Source organism: Balaenoptera borealis, assembly GCF_965194805.1.
Source record: "Balaenoptera borealis genome assembly, chromosome: 11".
Taxonomy (NCBI): domain Eukaryota; kingdom Metazoa; phylum Chordata; class Mammalia; order Artiodactyla; family Balaenopteridae; genus Balaenoptera; species Balaenoptera borealis.
The window spans coordinates 77,572,089-77,593,160 of NC_138868.1; the positions used below are offsets into that span (position 1 = coordinate 77,572,089).

Below are 21,072 nucleotides of genomic sequence, written 5' to 3' on the forward strand. Positions count from 1 at the left end.
ATATCCAATCAAAAACTCTTCCAGAATTTTCTGACTCAATTCCTTTTCTTTTTGTTCTCTTTTTTGAGATACTCTTTTAATTCCTAGCTCTGACTGCATATGTTTGAATGACTTGCCTAAAATCACACAACTTTTTAGTTACAATAGACAGGAATAAAATCTACCTTATAATAAGTATGGTTTGGATTTTATTCTAAAAGAATTTTCTTATGTTTGTCCATATTGAAATCCATCTGCCACTTTCATAATACCCACCCACAACTTTATGATATCATCATGCAAATGATATTTGCCAGCTTGATATTTCAATACTCAGTAGAGCTCAGTGCCATCTAAAACTTTGGAGATTTTATTATTCCCATATTAATTTACAAAATAATCAGCAAATCCCAGCTCCAACTCAACCCCAGAGGACTATTCCATTTTGCCAACATGTTGCTTCCCATATCTAAGGTATTTCACCAGCCATGACAAAATATATTCCTTCATATTATTTCTATTCACTGTCTGTTTAAGTTTAAATAATATTTATTAATAAAATTATCAAAAGCTTTTAGAAATCTATAAAATTACATCTAATAGGCCAGCATTTAATACTGTGATTCTCAAACACTTGAATGAGAATAATCTAGGGTTCTTGTAAAAAATGGATATATTGAGCCATACTCAAGATCTATCCAATCAGAATTTCTGGAGTGGTCCTAAAAACCATCATTTTTAATGTTATACTAAATGTTGTAAGGTGCGGACTGTGCAGTGTCTTTAAGAATGAAGGCTGCATCCTTGGGAGGTCTCAGGAGAACCTGGGTCTTCAAATGTACCACCTGGACTCCATTAGTGGGGTCGTTCTATTCCTGCTATCTCTTCAGAGACAGGATTAGATGAAAGATGTAATTTAAGATCTACACGCAAGTTGTCCTCAGCCTATAAATCCTAGGAATCTGCATTTTCATGACATATCCCAGATATTTCATATATTAAGAACAATTGAGAACTGCTACACTAATCATTACTTGCTAAGTATACATTTTGTAATGTTACATACCTCTTCATATATTTTAAGCTCTTCTTTGTACCAGACAGGATTTCCAGACAAAAGGTGGATGAAACACTACACAGAATTATGTTAAGAAGAATCTTGGTAAAAATTCAGGCTCCTGGGTCTTTCCCTTAGATACTCTGATTTAGTAGGCCTGCAGTGGAGATTGGAGATATTTATTTTTGACTGTGTCACTAGGAAATTTTATGTCCAGGCAGGTGAGGGAACATCTGGTATTTTCTTTTATTTCCATAAGAAACTGTGACTTTATAGTGATTGTCAGTCACGGTATTTTTGCAGTTGGTCGATGTTTCTGGAATAATTTGAAATGTATTTCATTCATAGTTTTAGATCACTTTTAAGGTAATTATTGAAATTTAGATTAATATGCTGTTTTTGTAGGAGTGTCCTCATAATTGAGCTGTCATAGGTGACATAGGTATTTTCACCTTATTTAGACAATCTTCCTATTATTAATAAGATGCCTGTTTTCCTACAGTTACCATTTCTCCTTATCTTACCTTGCACTGCTATTCTTAATATGATCTACCTGATTTTTCTCTGAGCATCAAATAAGGTATTTAAAAATAACCTTGTCTCTCTATGAATCATTTTAAATGATTTCCTTCCATTTTTTTTCTCCTGAACTAATTCTCACATTTTGTCTCAGTTAATTTGTCTAAAACTGAGTAACTCTATGGTGGATATTTTAAGGTTCCCCTTATCCTTCAAGGTTATTGAATTTATATCTTTCTTTATTGAATTATATTCTTATTTTGTGATCACTTTTATCATCCATTGTTAAAAATCACATCCAGGATATTGTGGGCTCTAAAACTACTGCTTCTGGAAAGTCATTTGTAATACTTAGAAGTGTTTCTTCCACAGTTCACTCCAATGAGATATTTTGCAAATTTATCATAAAATAACAAGACTTTTTTTTTTTTTAACAAATGTACTGAAACTCATATATTCAAATGAGTGTTACGTTCTTCAGAGTAGACATACTGGGAGGCAATTTACTTACACCAATATAATCTTGCCATTATTTAAAATATTTTAAAACTGAATGATTCATCTTACTATTTTATAACGCTTGTATCGCAGTGCTGTGGAAGGGAGATAGCAGTTGCATAAGTGGAAGGCTTGAAAATGATTAACATTCTTTCTATGCAACAGGCGCCGTGATGAAAGCATTTCATACATCCTCTCATTTAATCTTCACAGCAATACAGCATTTGAGTTTATCTTTCTTTTACAGTTAAACAATCTGTCATACAGACTGGTAGCAAGTCCTCTTAACCTATGTGTCTATGACTCTAAAGAGTAACCTGCTAAATATTATACTTTATTGCTCAGTTACCAACTGGTTAAGGGACTCCCCCAAGGCCATAGTGTTTTTTCCACTGTATCATTATGCTTGCCTTATGATATCAATGCCTAATTGGGGTCTTGGATTACTTTATCAATATTACCTAAAATAAAATTTAAAGGGTATGGTTAGAGATGATCCTCTGTATGAACAGCCCACCTATCCTAGAAGCAATCTTTGCTTCTTTCCAATTTCATCCCTTTAGATGATGTGAGGATTTTTTTCTCAATTTATCAAGAAAGAGAGAATCCATCAAATTTATGAAATTAGATAGCAAGAAAGGAGTAACCCGTTTAAGTAAAATTGGGGTTATGCTCATCTTTGGGAATGACAGAATTCATCTATAGAGAATGTAAGGTTGCCTGCTATATTGTATGTTAATTATCTATCAAAATATCTGCCAAGAGAATACATAGCCTAATTTTCTTAATAATTAGTTGGTTCTACTTAATATTATAGCACACTTTTTTCTTTAAAGGTAGGTTTTTTTTTTTTTTAAATATCAGAATGTTAAAAATTTAACTATAAAGGAAAAGAAAATGAAGACTGCACCAAATCCAGGATCCCAAAGAATATTTGTGTTACTCACTGGTTTAATAAATAAATTAAAACCAACATAGAGAAATATTTTGCTGTCACCCTGACAACTTGATGATCAAATACATGTAGTACAAACCTTACAGATGACCAACTTGAAAATGATTCATATGTATAAATAGCTGCCCCACCATAAGTTGGTCATTGCCACAGGCCCTTCTGATTTTTGCCTTTGTTTAAGCAAAAGACATGCCCTCAAGAAGTTTTTAGAGAATTTGAAATTCAGAAGTGAGTGAAAGCAGAAAACAAGTTAAAAAAAAAAAAAAAGCAGTGGGAACAATTTTGAGACTCCAACCTCAGAAATGGATTCTCAGACAGAGCTGGCCAAATGCAGCAGACCCACTGTCTACAATGTCTTCCTCCCCTGTGGCATAAAACGTATACCAAACAAGATAAATTCCACTAATTAAACAGTCATTTAAGTGAATAAGCATCATGCTTTAAAAAATAAGATGCCACAGAGAAAATCAGAGATCAGTATTTTTTACTTTAGTATATATCAGTTAAATCGTATCATTTTGCTTTTGAACATATACCTGTGATAATTTCCCAGGAAGAAAGGAATAAGGATTATTTGGGAAAAGAGTTGGATAGGATGTGAAGGATAATAGGAAGGAATTTGGCATCACTTAAAAAAATGGGGTCAGACAGAGAGCTATTCTGGCAGATTTAATTATTTTGTAATCCCAATTCTGCCTCATTTTTAACTATGCCACCTACCCTTTCTAAACCTTAGTTTCTTTATTCATACAACAGCCTTGAGATTGTTGTAAAGATTAAAATAATCATGCACCTAAAGTCTCTGGCACAGTTCACAGTATTTTTGGTGCTGAGGATTCAAGAATAACACACCCTCTGATCCTCAAAGAACTCTTGGTCTAATAAGGAAGACAGACAACACAATGGTTCTGATATCACAATGTGCAAAAAGTAAATCAAGAGGCATCATATGTCAAAGTCACCAAGAGGACAGGCACTAACTCCACAGGGCCATCCAGAGCATTTTCAGTGTGGAGTTGACATTCGAGTGCAGTGTTGAAAGAGAATAGGAGTTTGTCAATTGCCTCAATTCTGGGCTGGTATTATGGACAGAGGGAAAAGCATACCCAAAGGAACAAGAGAAGAAAGGTAAATAAAAAGAAGTAGAATATAAAAACAGTACATCTTTCAATTTTTTGTCGGAGGCTGGCTCTGAAACTATGAAAAAGCATGTGTAGGGAGGACAAGTAATTTATCGTTTTGTGTTATGGCAATCATGATATAATTTATTTAGATCACATTTTATGAACTAGGTAATATTTTGTGAGTTAGATAGCAACCAAACCATTACTTACAATTTTCTATGGAAAAATATCTTTGCCTCCAAAGTGCTGATTTATGGTAAAACACATGAAATACAATTCATTAATTACTTAGCATTATGGAGAACAGCATAGACTCTGCAGCCAGATGTCATGAATTCAAATCCTGGATGTAGCATTTAATAGCCATGACTTTGGACAAGTTTTCAACCTTTCTAATTCAGTCTTCTCAGAAGTAAAAAGAAGGTAATTATTAGACCAGTTCAAGGGGTTGTAAGGATCAGAGTTGCTACATCTAAAGGACTTAGAAAGGTACCTCGTATGTAATAAATCCCATATATGGATTAGGTATTATTTTCATTGCTATATTATCATTATACTTTCAACAGTGATTAGTGCATGACCTGAATGCCATACTAAGCCTCTCATTGTAGTTTTAGGTTTTAATTTATCTCTACAACTTTGGAAATCTTCTAAAAATGTGACAAAAAATCTTTCACAAATTCAATTATTGGCAATATGAAAAAATAATACAACTAGAAGTAAAAAAAACACAAGACCTTACAAATCATAATTGCATCTATCATTAAATTGCTTACTTCCCCAAACCTTGACTTACTAAACCTATTTAAGCCTGTGGAACAAGCAGATTTGTCGAGCTGGGATAAGGTGATATGTAACTTTAAAAAAAAGCAGATTTCGAAAGACTTTTCCGTGTTAGAAATGCAACATTTGTGTAGCCAGAATGTTTGTAGTGAACACCTAGCTATAGGTACAGTCCTACTTCTGGTTCTCTTCTAAAAGCATTCACTCACACCCAAACAGAACTAGGACAATTTGCAAAAGAGGGTCCCATTTGTATTATGAATCCCCTTCTGACTCACTCCCTTCTTTTTCAAAGGGAGGAAAAGTGTATCTTTTACAGTGTATTGAATACCAGTTTCTGTTGCTTTTAAATGTGAACAGTTATATTCAATAATTATAGTTACTTTGTGTCAAAATATTTTTGTCCTCTATTTTGGCTTAATACTGGCTAATATGTTCAACAAAAAAGGGTAATAAGGAAATGTATTAATATTTTTCTACTGTTGTATGTTGTCTAGTCAAATAGGTTATTTTGTGAAAAGAAAGGGATGAAAACTCAAATACATTGTGATTTAATCATCACCATTAACAGTTCATCATTAAGACAGGATCTCTTTTCATCAGTGTCAAAGACCTAAGATAAATCTCTTTAATGAACAAGGAATAAACAGTGCTACAATATATTAATGGGTTAATCCATTTTAAAATATTATATCTTTTTTGTCATATACACATGTATACATATATATAGAATGAAAAACTTATAAATTAAATTTTTCTTCCCAAATGACATTGAAATCTGAAACTACCTATGAGGATTTGGAGGAAATTCTGGAAGCTTTATGATACTTTTCCAGTCCTGATAAATGATAAATTCTAGAAAGAATTTGAAGATTAGTCATTCTATGCCCACATATATAGTTCGTGCTCAAAAACTAGCCCCTATCACTTGGCTTGTGGTAGACTAGGACTATTCATGTTCACGAACCTCCCATGATCCAAACCTGTATGACCCTAAACTAAGTGTAGGGCATGGCTCTAGCCACCAGTAAATTATCTATCTCATTATAGAGAAATAAGACATGCAAACACAAAACTTTAAATAAAACATGACTAAGTAGAGATGGGAAGTGTAAATAGTATATTTATATAATCTTGAATGCTTTAAGAATTTATAGGATGGATCCATCATTGTGGTCTACTGTGGGAATAGAAGATATTCTTGAGGAAAAGAAATTCAATCCAGCCTTGTCAATGGAGAGTCTTTGAGTGGACATATGGGTTGATAACTTCAATATAACAAATGAATTAATGTCCCATTTCAGAAACAGTTTAACCAAAGCAGTGTACTTATAACGGTCAAGAGGTAACTAAGATTGAAAAATTAGCTTTGGAGCAGATTTTTAGGGCTTTACATGCCAAAATGTAAAGGAGTTTGAATTTTACCAATAAGGTAATGGGGGATTTTTTAAAGAAAGGAAAATATGATGATAATGGTGTTTTACAAAGATCAAGCTGGAGTCATTGTACAGAATAGATTATATAGAAAAGACTGCAGAATCAGGGGCCAAGAATACCAGTGATCAAGATCAAGGTAGTGAAGCTTTGAATTAAAATTATGATTATGTCTGTGGAAAAAAACAGGAAGAGATACTAGAAAGATACAACAGATACTAGAAAGAATATTACAAAATTCCTTCCTTTGCTCCTGAAACACTCTTATACTTCAAATGAGAAGTAAAGAAACTATTTATTAAAACCAATCTAAGATAGCAGATCAAAATTTTCATAGGAAAATGAAACCTAGTATTCAATAGGAGAAACTTATGGACCATGAAATCCAGGCTGACCCAAAGAGTGAAATGTAGCCAGATAGAACTTAAGCAATTTATGTTCAAGCACTGCAGGTACAAAGAATAAATTTCATTTCCTCATTGCTAGAAACCACAATGCAATGAGGGATATAGAGAAGTAAACATCTTTAAAATACAATGAGATATGCACTAAAATAATGGTTTGAATTGTGTACTGTGAAAACAAAGAGTAGAGTGAAATTAATTCTTCTAAAGATGGGGAGTTGAGTACAATTTTGAAAGCTGAATGATAGTTTATTAAGTGGAGGAAAAGGTTAAAAGAATTAGATAGAGGGGCAGAAGCATGTGGTTGTAAAATGGCATGGTTAGTTTGGGAAGTGGGGAAAAGCACTGTGTGACTACAGTGTGAGATTTGTGAGGAGAGGAGTCACTCATCAGGGAGAGAAGGTCCAGACTGCGAAGGGCTTTGAATGCAGTGCTATTTAAAAAATATTATTGTGTAAACAGAGTCCTTAAGCAGGGAACTGGCATTAAAAAGTTTTTGTTGTTATTTTTGTTGTTTGTTGGTCTTTGTTATTTATTTGCTTGTTTACTTTCAGGACAATAACTCTAGTAGTAGTAGAAAAGACAGACTAACAGATTCAAATGTTGATCGGGGTCTTGAATAGCTTTTTGGAGAAAGGAAAGGTTGACAGTATGCCCCAGCTCTATTCTTCCATTGACTAATGAAAGTCAAATGAATGCAGTAGGGGAAAAATGCAGGTTTCTTTTTGACAATCAGATAGAGTGAGGAGTTAAAACAGCTGTACCAAAATATGTTTGCTTATAATTACCTGGCATTTCAAAGGACCAGTTACAAAGACATCAGAAAGAAAGACAGACTAAAGGAGAATTAGGGGAAGGACTGGGTTAGATAGTAAAGTTTATTCAGATTTAATGATGATGGTTTTGACCAATAAGATAATTGGAATAGCTGTACACAAATAACTTTAATACAAGGTAGAACATAATTAGTATCATAAGAAATAAAATGCTATGGTAATGCAGAAGTACGGGAAAAAAATTCTTGCTGGAGGAATTACAGAAGTTTTCTACACTAAAATAAAGTTTTCTGCACTCCCCCTCTCCCATCCCCCCTCCTCCACTGCTTCTTCTTCTTTTTCTTCTTCTTCTTCTTCTTTTGATGAGATAGAATTCGAAGTGAACTTTATTGATAAACTAAAATTTAGATAAGGACCAACAACATGTGTGAAGGTTCAACATCAGTTAAGGATGAATTATGTTTTGAAAATACAAAGCATTTCTGTTATATAAAATATTGGATGCATGAAGGCAAAGAGTGAGAGTAAATTTGAAAAGATTACCTAGGACTAGAACATTGAAGTCTATGAGTGGAAAACTACAAAATATTGACAATAAATAAAGAGAAAGGATCCACAGCATGCTTTTCAGGAGTTGCAGTCAACTCTAATGCAATAATCTCTCATCCTTTTAGTTCAGTCTTCCTCATTTACAGAAGATCTTGTATTCTGTCTTGGTGTCATCTATATTCACATCAATGATCCTTTCAGTGTCCTGACCTCTCAGTGTCTTGACCTCCTTGCTTCCCACGAACCTGTACTCCTTCCCACCTTAGCCACTCATTACAAAGGTAATAGCCAGAATTTTTCCATTACCAATCATTCTGCCTTCATCAAAATTTCAATTTTAAGTAAACAGCTCTTTGCCCACAGCCTCCTTTCTGTCCAAATAATTCTGTTTATCACTTTCCACACAAATAATTTTTCAACCCCTCAGGCTCCCCAGTCCTTTGATTAATCCACTATTTCACTGTCTGCCACACCTTCGTGGCCTCAGGTGCCTTCCCTCTCTAGCTTAGATTACAGACTCACCCATTATAAACATTTTCCCTGTACGCTCTTAAATCTGTTTCTCCCCAATCTATCTATCATATTTTACTCACTTGGCAGTAAGTAAGTAACACACGCTTCACAAAGTCAAAGAAAACTTGAGAAAAAAAACAACGATGAGTTTTAAATAATGGACATTATAAAGCTATATATATATTTGTTATGTAGATATATTTACAGAGAAGTTTCTGCAATTTTATTTGTGAATACAAATTTATAAAAATAACCAAAATAATTTTTTTAAAGAAGGACAACTTTTCAACATACTTCTGATTCAAAGTGAATATTCAACCTTTAGTTATCAAATTTTTTAAGTTTGCTCTTTCTATCCTATTATTTTAATGCTAGGGAGTTTATATGTTTGTTCATATATATATGGTTGTTTCTTTAGACTTTACTTTCATAAGTTCTTTTTCCAAGTTATTGATGCACAAGGAATGAGCCCTCAGATGATGATGGTGAGAGATGGGTATATTTCCTTAAATCACTGTGGCATAAGCAGCAGAAGAAAATGTGTCTTAAAATTCGGTAATCAGAGGAAAGCGATTACAATAGGAGGCAACACCTTGATCGATATATTCTTGATGGCTGGGTAGGGGAAAAAAATCTATTCCTGATTTTTTTCACTGATTCTGTTCTCTGATTTTCAGAATATACATAATTGTGATGAAAAACATCTTCTAATAATAAACCTCTCTGATTCTTCTTAATGTCCCCAGATAAATAATGCCATAATTGTGCATGTATTTGAAGATAGCATAAGTCATTTATTTCCTTTTGCCAAGAGATCCTTCAATCTCTTTATTTACCTAACAATGACTCACCTCGAGAAACTATGATTCAGGGTAATATAAAATTTTTGAAGTGAGAAAGCAATATGTTGTCTATCTATCTAGGCTTGTGAAATTGTTACTTAGGGGCTCATCAGGGAATTGAAAAGAAGGCTTCTGGACAAGTGTTTAAGTGATTAAAATTTCCACAGATTATAATTTTTAACTTATGTGAGTACAGTAAGTAAAAAGGGACCTGTTAATGTGTAACATATATTCCCTAACATACCACTACTAGATTTCTAAACCCACAATACCAGGTAGGATTCTCATTATACGTGAGAAAATGGACCCACAGAGGCTCTGTCATTGCCTCCGTGTTTCAGTAGAGTCAGGGATGGAGTTGGGATTTTCATCATTTATCTACAATCACAGGTTGATATTTAATATTTCCTGAAAGGATGAGTACAGTATTGTGACACAATATCTGTAGGCATAATGTGAGCTACTTAATCATTTCCTTTCTCCCCTCTCTCATCACATATATTTCTGATGAAATAAAGGGAAATCCCCAAGACATTTCATTAAATCATTTCAATGCATGTAAATGTGCAAACCATATAATGTGAAAACTATATATTAGTTCATAAGACCTTCTTTTTGATACTTATCCTAGGTACACCTTCATTACACTTATTGTGTTCAATTTACCAATATGTAATCACTGATAACAATGAGTATGGATAATAATAACTCCAGGTGCTATCTCTAAATAAAATCAGATGTCTATCAATTGTTGCAACTATTTTTCCAAACAAGTGCTCGTGCAAATTTATCAAGACTCTGCTGAGTCATTCTAATAGACAAATGATAAAATACAACATTCCTTGATATTATTTATCATCTAGCTCCTACTTATGTTTGAAATTTCTCTCTCAATCTTACTCCTTCTCACTTCTTACTCTCTTACTCCTTCGTACTCAACCCAATAAAATTAAATTTCTGATAAAATTCCAGACAGAATCTCAGTTCCATGTCTTTGCTAATAGTCCCTTCTACTTGAAAGTCACTAAACCTCCACAGTCACATTTTCAACTCCAATCCCACTGTCACAATCCACTTAAAGCAGTTCCCCATTTTTCTCAATAATCTCTCCTTCCTCTCAACTTCCATAGTACTTTATCTTGTGCTTTTATAATTTCATTTATCCTCTTTTACTAGGAGATATGTAGATATATAGATACAGATATAGAATATTTGTATCCTCTATTAGAATTTATATTTATGATTAAAAGGTACAATGTTTTAAAATAGGATATATTGTATATATTGATTTGTCTCAGCCCCTGTCCCTCCACCACTCCATCTTGCCTTTGCCTAATCTAGAGTATGATAGACTCAGAATCAAGATAAGTTATGAGATAGAACCTGACAAAGGGTCACCAGTGGTTATGCTGAGCTCAATGAGGTATCAGCCAGGACTCTTTTTGGCTGTAAGTGAGAAACCCAACTTGAAATAACTTAAAATAGGGAATTCATTTTATTTAACTGAGAGAAGAGCAAGAGGCTAAATCCCAAGTAGAACTGACATGCTACTAGTACTCTTTTTTCATCTCTCCTCTATCTGCATTGGCTTAATCCTATCTAAATGGCTTAATTCTCTTCAATGACAGATTACCTCCTTCCACTTGTGGAAGCTCCCGAGGCTCTCAGACATGCAGGCTCTTTTTTGCCATGAAGGAGAAAGTGAGACTTGGGCTTCTGGTCCTTGGCTTAAAAATGCCAACCTCAGCCGCCCGTCCATGAATCAAAGATTGTGTCCAGGACAAAGAGGTAATCTAACTGGACAAGCTTGGGTCAGATGCCCATAACAAGCTAATAACTACAGCAGAACTTATAGGAAGATAGTGGCTCCCATTTAACTTTCATGGTTAGAGAAGACGGAAGAAGCACTTCCCCCAAAAAACACTGAAAAAATAGCCGTTATTCTTGGAAGACAAGAAACAGTTGTTGAGTGCAATTGGCAAAGACAATGAAGATAAAAACGTAAATACTCATTATTTGAACATAAGAAGATTACCAGCCAAACCTTTTTAGCTCATTAGCTAAGTCAAATTTTTAAGACTTACTGAGCATGAATTCTTGACCCTAGACATGACATTACTGTGAGTGTCAGATGGAAATGTCATTTGAAATATTTATTTAACAAGTGCTATCTCCTGGACACTGACCCAGTCAGAACTGATGTCTAGACAACCAGGGAAAAAAACAGCTCTAGTGTGAGTGCCAGTACAAGTTAAATATAATTTGCATTACTGTTAGGGCAAGCCATCAATGAATACAATATGATTGTAGACCCGCTGTATGCCATTTTTTTAGCCATTTTAGTCTGTTACACTCCAATCCCCACATGACAAGTAACGTGATAAAAATCAGAATCAAGGTAGGTCCAACTTTGAATTTCTTTAATGTACATAAAATCATCAAGAGAAATATCTTTGTGTATATACAAAGATTATGTATCACTAGGCTTGGAATTGAAACCTATAGCCTGAAATTTTAGTAAATTTTCCAGATTATTCTGAAGTCATTGGTTCTTTGTTCTGCCAATGCACTTGGAGAAACACTGCTCTAAATCACATTCCACTTAGGGAAAAGCACCCTAGCACTTTGTAAGTAATTGGAATAAATAAGAAAATCAACAACCATGAAGACATGGGAGAGTAATGTGCTCTCAGCTGGAAGGCTTCTCTTTATTAGGAATTAGAGTAATTTGAGGTCATCTTCTACTGGCATGTAATTCCAAAGTAGGGCAGCCAAGTAACCCAGAAGAAACAGGTGTGGGGAAGGAGATGAAGACACAGTATAGTGTCTCTTGAGCATATTTAGCTTAATACTGGAGCAATGAAAAAATAAAAGAGCTACCTTGATTGAAGAGATAAGCCTAATATTTTGATCTTTAACTATGTGTCTTATAAGACTATTTCCCTTTCCTTTCACTATCAAATAATACCGGAGAAAAAGAAATTACAAGCTAAGCTGCATATGACTTGAGATATTAAAAATTACAGCTGAAATAAACCAAATATCCATGGCAGACAGTTAATGATTGATATAGTACATGTGATATGCCTGTACTCTTATATTCTGTGATTGAAATTCCTCAATAGAGTGATGTCAAGAAAATAGCTGTAAACTTAAGGTGAGAAAACTCCTATTTTGCCCTATTTCCACCAACAGCTTTCAATAGGACTTTGAACCAGTTACTTGACCTCTTTGACTGAGCCCTTTCATCTTTGAAAGAAAGAGGTAAATTATATAAACTAAAGTGAACTTTATTTTTTTTTTGTACATACCATATTTTATTTCATTTTATTTTATCTTATCACAGATCCAAAGATAGGTTTTATTTATTTATTTATTTTTGCTAATAAACAGAAATTTATTTTTCATAGTTGTGGGAGATGGAAGTCCAGGATCAAGGTACCAGCATGTCTGGGGCAGGCCCTCTTCTGCATTGCAGACATGGCAGAAGGGGTAAAGGGACTCTATTGGGACACTTTTTTTTTTTTTTAACTTATCTATTTTATACATATTAGTGTATAAATGTCAATGCCAATTTCCCAATTCATCCCACCACCCACCCCCACCTCCATTTTCCCCTCTTGGTGTCCATACGTTTGTTCTCTACATCTGTGTCTCTATTTCTGCCTTGCAAATCTGTTCTTCTGTAGCATTTTTCTAGATTCCACATATATGTGTTAATATACGATATTTGTTTTTCTCTTTCTGACTTATTTCACTCTGTATGACAGTCTCTAGGTCCATCCACATCTCTACAAATGACCCAATTTCATTCCTTTTTATGGCTGAGTAATATTCCATTGTATATATGTACCCCATCTTCTTTATCCATTCATCTGTTGATGGGCATTTAGGTTGCTTCCATGACCTGGCTATTGTAAATAGTGCTGCAATGAATATTGGGATGCATATGTCTTTTTGAATTATGGTTTTCTCTGGGGATATGCCCAGTAGTGGGATTGCTGGGTCATATGGTAATTCTACTTTCAGTTTTTTAAGGAACCTCCATACTGCTCTCCATAGTGGCTGTATCCATTTACATTCCCACCAACAGTGCAAGAGGGTTCCCTTTTCTCCACACCCTCTCCAGCATTTGTTGTTTGTAGATTTTCTGATGATGTCCATTCTAACCAGTGTGAGGTGATACCTCAGTGTAGTATTGATTTGCATTACTATAATAATTAGTGATATTGAGCAGCTTTTCCTGTGCCTCTTGGCCATCTATGTATCTTCTTTGGAGAAATGTCTATTTAAGTCTGCTGCCCATTTTTGGACTGAGTTGTTTGTTTCTTTAATATTGAGCTGCAAGAGCTGTTTATATATTTTGGAGATTAATCCTATGTCAATTGCTTCATTTGCAAATATTTTCTCCCATTCTGAGGGATGTCTTTTCGTCTTGTTTATAGTTTCCTTTGCTGTGCAAAAACTTTTAAGTTTCATTAGGTCCCATTTGTTTATTTTTGTTTTCATTTCCATTACTCTAGGAGGTGGGTCAAAACAGATCTTGCTGTGATTTATGTCAAAGAGTGTTCTTCCTATGTTTTCCTCTAAGAGTTTTAGAGTGTCTGGTCTTAAATTTAGGTCTTTAATCTATTTTGAGTTTATTTTTATGCATGATGTTAGGGAGTGTTCTAATTTCATTCTTTTACATGTAGCTGTCCAGTTTTCCCAGCACCACTTACTGAAGAGACTGTCTTTTCTCCATGTATATTCTTGCCTCCTTTGTCATAGATTAGGTGACCATAGGTGCATGGGTTTATCTCTGAGCTTCTTATCCTCTTCCATTGATCAATATTTCTGTTTTTGTGCCAGTACCATATTGTCTTGATTACTGTAGCTTTGTAGTATAGTCTGAAGTCAGGGAATCTGAGTCCCTCATAGTAATCTTGATTACTATGTGTCTCAGCATGTTTCTCTTTGGGTTTATCCTGCCTTGGACTCTCTGTGCTTCCTGGAATTGGGTGACTATTTCCCCTCGCATGTTAGGGAAGTTTTCCTCTATAATCTCTTCAAATATTTTCTCAGGTCCTTTCTCTGTCTCTTCTCCTTCTGGGACCCCTATAATGCGAATGTTGGTGCATTTAATGTTGTCCCAGAGGTCTCTTAGGCTGTCTTCATTTCTTTTCCTTATTTTTTCTATATTTTGTTCCATAGCAGTGAATTCCACCATTCTGTCTTCCAAGTCACTTTTCCGTTTTTCTGCCTCAGTTATTCTGCTACAGATTCCTTCTAGTGTATTTTTCATTTCAGTTATTGTATTGTTCTTCTCTGTTTGTTTCTTTAATTCTTCTAGGTGATTGTTCTTTAATTCTTCTAGGTCTTTGTTAAGCATTTATTGCATCTTCTCAATCTTTGCCTCCATTCTTTTTCTGAGGTCCTGGATCATATTCACTGTCATTATTCTGAATTCTTTTTCTGGATGGTTGCCTATCTCCACGTCATTTAGTTGTTTTTCTGGGGTTTTATCTTGTTCCTTCATCTGATACACAGTCCTCTGCCTTTTCATTTTGTACATCTTTCTGTGAATGTGGTTTTCATTCCACAGGTTGCAGGATTGTAGTTCTTCTGCTTGCCGTCTGCCTTTTCTAAGCTAAACTGAACTTTAGCTGTAACATAATTATCCCATGAAAGACTAAGCAAAATTTAATCCCTGAATGTAATCGTGTGTTTAAAGAACAAGACGCACCTAAGGAGCTTTCTAATCTGTCCTTATATCACCATTATCAGAGTAAAATTTAAAAGAACTAGTTATGTCTTACAGTGTAGTTCAAATTAGGTAAAATAATTTGAAGCCTTGTACTTTAACCTTTTAATTTTATTTTAATATCCAGTTCAGATATTAGCAAACCTCTTTGACCCTGGAGTGAGGCTTAACAGTGTCTTCGGACATACAGAAATCATTTAAGTAACACCAGAAGCCACTACATGGGCAAAAATTACTTCCCAAACCCTACCAGGAGTGCCTTTCCTTTGAATCATCCTTAAGAATTAAAGCTGTAAAAGAATGTCTTCTTTGCAATTCACAAATGTTATCTGGAAGGGAATTTGAGAGAAGGCATGGATCTGGCTCCTATTACCCCATAATATCAGTAATATCTTGGTATTGTTTTGAGGCAGATCCAGGTTTTGAAGGGCTTGAAATGTTGTACAATTATTGGACCTTCTTTAATATAAAGAATACAAAAGTATTAATATAAAAGTGGATTCTAAAGGGAATTTGTAGTTAGGTTAGGAAAAAGATAATCAAAACAAATTACTGGAATTTGGAGATTCAGGTTCTTTTCTTCTGAGATGTCTTTAAACAATTTACTAGAAATAATTATATAGAAATATTTTCTAAATTCAGCCTGACTTTCACTGCCTTTCTACAACATTCTACAGAACTCAACAACTGCCAGCACTCACAGGGACCTATGCAAGTAAGGTATTAAGTTTAATAAGCTTAAGCTTAATAAGCATCATGATAAATCATGTATTATTAAATCATCAGGTTAACAGGCAGACAGGAACAAGAATACTACAGAATCAATGTTAAGAGTGGATGAGGAGATCAGAAGCTGACTTCAGGTGGGCAGTCAAGGTAGCCACTGAACAGGATGCCTAGAAGTCCTTATATGGGGGCTTCCAAGTAAGAGAGCATTAAAGATAAACTCCTCATCACTGGATACACTCAGCCAGGCAACACTAGCAGGCCAAATACTGTCATTCGGGAGATATACAGGAAAAAAATATAAAAAAAAAAGAAAGGAAGTTGGAGAATATATGAGCGGGGCAGAAGGATATAGGAAAAAAGAAGTAGAAGAGAAAAACAATATTGAGAAAGAGATAGAGAAGTGCTTAAATATCTGTTTTGAGTAATATCGTAGTACCAACCACTCAATTCACTTGCTGTGTATCAGGAACTTGGTGCTCGGCGAACATTAGACTTGGAAGGAATCAAGAGAGTTAGTCTGACAGAGCAGGACATTACATTAATGACAGTTTTCTTCTATTCCCTCAGTTTTCAGATTAGAAAATGAGACACAGAGGTCACTGACCTGTCAGAGGTGCTGTAGGCTAGTCATGAGCAGGGCCAGTGTCCACAAGCCCAATATCTGAGGAAAACATCAGTAATGTTTTCTTTATGATTGCTTTGCAAAAAACTAGGAAAAAAAAAAAACAAAGCAAAGATAATATTCTTGTCCTCAGTGAACTTAAACATTTTCCATCTAAAGTTGTCTACATTCTTTATTCCTTCAAGGACCATCTCAAATCAAAATTTAAAATAATAATAATAATAATAAAGGGACACATAAGGGTTTTCTTTGCCAAAGGTAACCATTTCTCCCTTTGCATGCCCAGTGCATCTTGCCTTCATATCTTATGACATTTACTTCTTCCTCTGTCTGGGTTTCTTCCTCCTCTCTCTTCCCTGATCCCACACACACACACCAAGGAATTACACGTAGAGCTATACACATACACAGATCTCTATGTGCACATATGCCCCTATACAGAGACACCACTAAAAACACACACACAAGCTCCTGAGAGAAGCATCTGTGCTCAATCACAATTGTGTCCTCTGTGGTACTTTACACATAGGGATCTGCTAAAAATTATTTCTGGGGGAAATTAGCTCCAGGGCTACCTGAGGACACAAGCACTGGAATTCACCAGGCATCACTAGTGTATGATTTTTTTTAAATTGAAGTATAGTTGATTTACAATGTTGTGCTAATTTCTGCCATACAGCAAAATGACTCAGTTATAGTGTATTGTTCTTTTGATAGGTGAAAGCCCTCTGCAATCTCATGGCTTTAACTGCCACCTGTGAGTGATGATATTAAGTATATATCAGCTGTTCAGAACACATCTCCAGCTTCATCCTCTCACTGCATTCTAAATATCTTATAGATATCAAAGACAATACTCCCAAAATAGAAATCATCAAGTTTCCCACCATAGCTGCATGCTTTTCTTTCACTTACATCACCCCACCCCTCTCCCAAGCTGGAAATCTTACTGTTGTTATTGATGAGGCCCACAACCTTATCTCAAGTTCCCCTATTATGTGCAAAGTTCAAGTCTTTCTTGTTTTTTCTCATTCTAATGCCTCTTCTCTTTTTTTTTTGCTGTATAATTCAAGTCTAGGTTTTCATTATTTCTAACTTGCATTATTGAAATAATATAATTGATTTACTGGTCTCTGCTCCAATTCCAGTATATACATCTCAACAAAATGCCAGTCTCCTATTCAAAATTCCAAATGCTCCAAATTACTTACAGATTAAAATTTGAATGTCTTGCTCTGATAATCAAGGCCCTCTATTTTTTGGACTCCATTTATATTTCCAAATTTGCCTAGTATGGTTTCCCTTCACTTACCAAGAAGCCAGAAAAACTGATATTCCTATTTCTGGTGGTTTCCTATCTCTTTGTTCCTGCAGTTCCATTTACTTTCTCCTTTCTCTCACTTATACAAATTCTAACTATTCTTATAATTCCCTCAAATGCACATAATACTTTAGGGATACCTCATTCAAGGCAGGGCACTCATCACTTCCTATCTTACATTACAGTGATTTTGATATATAGCTCTTCTCTCATCCTTGAGTATATGCTGTTTCTTTAAGAATACACTTGTTGAGTGCTTGAGAGCACAGTCCATGGCTGATTTATCTTTGTAACTCCCACAATGCCTAGCAAAATGCATGCATATTATAGATATTCAATAAATATATGTTGACTTAACAAATAAGCATTCATTTATCTGAAAATGACAAAGAAAGTTCCGAGACCTTTACTTATTTAAAAAAAAAATCAACACCATTATTTACCATAGGATTTGTTCATATTTATTTCCCCTGAAATATAATCAGTAGCTAAACTACCAGTGTTGATTAGCACTTTCAATAATTATTATTTTAAATGGTATTGAATATACATGCAATCCAATCCTTAAGGGAAGATTAAGATTTCATCATAATGATTCAGTCTATGAGTACTTCTTATTTCAGTACATCAAAAGCTTAGCAGTCTTCAAACAGATATGGACAACACAGTGCTTTCCAATGTAACATCTACAGGACTGGAGAGAAATTGTGACATTCATTTTATGTTGAAAGACTATTCTTTATTTCCCAGGTGTGATGGGAGAATATGAGCCGAAAATTGAGGTCCATTTCCCTTTCACAGTTACAGCTGCTAAGGGAACAACTGTTAAGATGGAATGCTTTGCACTTGGCAAGTAAGTACATATGCTTCTGTAATTAGACACAATTGTTTATTAAGATGTGACATATCTTATTTTTGGATCACTTATTTTGCTAGGTTTTATTTTCCTTGAATGAAACCTTGAAGCTCCTTGGTGGGTATTCATTTTTTAAAAGAAGGGCAAATGGGAATTGATGAAGTAACCAATTATCATCTTTCTGGTTATTTCCATGAACACTAATGTATATAGTTTTGCTATTTTAACATAAAGGAAAAGTCTTTAAATAAAAGAAGAGCTTTACATCTCTTTGCTTACTTGTCTTAAAATTTCAGTATCATTCTTAAATTTCCTTCAGCAATGATGAAATAAAATGAAATGAAATAAAAAGGGGATAAGGTGCTATCCCCTCCTTATGTAAAGGATATAGATTCTGATAAGATATAATAAGACAAGAGTATAAAAATCATAAATAGTTACACTGATGCAATTGATTACTTCAGTCTCTCCTGAAATAATGATAACATGATAGCACCAGCTGTCAATATGCATAACATGCAATCATTCCCCAAATCAGAAAGATGATTTACATCACACTCTAATGCCTGCTATGATTAATGATTCTATTTCTGAGGTTTTAAATCTCACAATATATAATCACTTGTCAATGATGTTTACAGTATAAATATTGGGCATAGGAACAGGAGTGAGATTTTGATTATATTTGATTAGAGTATTATGATTTATTTTAAATAGAGTGTTGTAGTTTTGTGTTTTTTTTAGGGTGATTGGACCTCAGAGTCCTTTCTAGACTCTATAATTATAATTTGCATAAATGCATCTCTATCAGAGTTACTAATCATTCAACCTCAGTCGTGGTGAGCTAACTCCCACAGCATAACTATAAAGTACTTGGAGATAAAACATGCTCTATAAATGTGTTTGAAGTAGGTGTAGTCTATGGGTGAGAAAAATATTAGTAAATATGAAAAATTCAGCTAGTAAGAGGAGGTTTAGGGCATGACAATAGTAATCACCATGTTTTCTAATATTAGGACTGATTGAAATAATATATGTGCAATTCTGTTTAAATCTGAGTAGGAGCAAGATCATAATAAACTAAAAACAAAATAAATTGTTGGATGGTCTATTAAAAGTATTGAGTGGTCCAGCAAAAGATGCCTGTAAGTAGAAACATATTTCAATAATTTAAAATTCATCCAGGAGTTATTTGGCAGATATCTGAGGAAGATTTCCAAACTCATATATATTAGTTAAATGCACGAGATTCAATAATACCTTAAAAGTAATGTTTTTCACCATCTGCCCATGTTGTGGTACTAAGTATGCCTGAAAATGTCCCAAGTGAACTGATCAATTCTGATAAATACAAAAATAATTATTTGGCTTGATGTCAAAGGTTTTAGTATATCCTACAGTTAAATAATTCTTAAATGCCAGAATTTGCACTAAAGCCGCAAACAAAAGGAGGGCATACTGTAAAACAAATTAGAGAACTAGATTCATAGAGAAAAAGCAATATGGGAAATTTCTCCAGGCAGGCTTATTTAATAAGTTTGATGTGTTTGCTTTTGGAAGTCTTGAAATATGCTTAGTAAATTGATCCTTAAAGTCCCTTTCATTCTAGGTAGGATCCAACTGTCAAATTAAGTTCTTTTAATACTTTATTTTCTTCAACTTCTCCACTCCTTCTTTGCTACTCCCTCTCCCCTCATGAAAATAAATAAATAAATAGGAAGATGAACAAAACACACAGCCTGTCAAGAAGGTCTCTGCTGCCCATTTGATATTCTTTATGTGAAGTGTCACAATTATGAAAAAAAAAATCATGTTACGAAGAGATTTATCTCTACCTAAAGACTAACTTACCACTCTGATGAAAGTAAATAAGATCAAAGAAATAACATCTTTACATGTGTTAATTTCTTTACAGCACATTATCATGTGGAGTAGACCATCATTGCATCCCGACATGATCACAGCAATTTCAGATTAGTACCTGAGCATCTGCTTCATTCCCACAGCTCACCTGAGCTGCTTCCCACTTTAACAAGTACATGATTCTCTGGCAGACATTTGTCTGTCCAAAATCTTCAGTATCTGTCACTAGATATCGATCCACACCTTGCCACTCAAGCTGATTTGTCCCCTCAGTCTGTCCACATGGAATGGTTTAACCAAATCTTCCTCCTAGAATATTATAACCAAATTCTGGCACAGAGCACTTCAAGCTCTTTTCTATCTTATGGGCCTTGCACTTGCTGTTTCCTCCATCAGGACCATCTTTTCCGTTCTTTCTATGCTGGCTCCCACTTATTCTCTGGCCTCAACTTAAATATCATCCTCTAAGAGTTCATCTTAATACTTTGTTTAATTCACACCCATT

The 21,072-nt window shown here is 34.5% G+C and overlaps 1 protein-coding gene across 1 annotated transcript in view; it reads left to right on the top strand.

Moving 5' to 3' along the window:
* CNTN5 (contactin 5) overlaps window positions 1-21,072 on the top strand; it is a 1,371,764-nt gene that overhangs the window by 989,705 nt on the left and 360,987 nt on the right. The window contains exon 9 of the mRNA XM_082339878.1: window positions 18,599-18,701. Within this exon, the coding sequence (XP_082196004.1) occupies window positions 18,599-18,701 (103 nt within the window). The remainder of the gene's footprint in view (window positions 1-18,598; window positions 18,702-21,072) is intronic.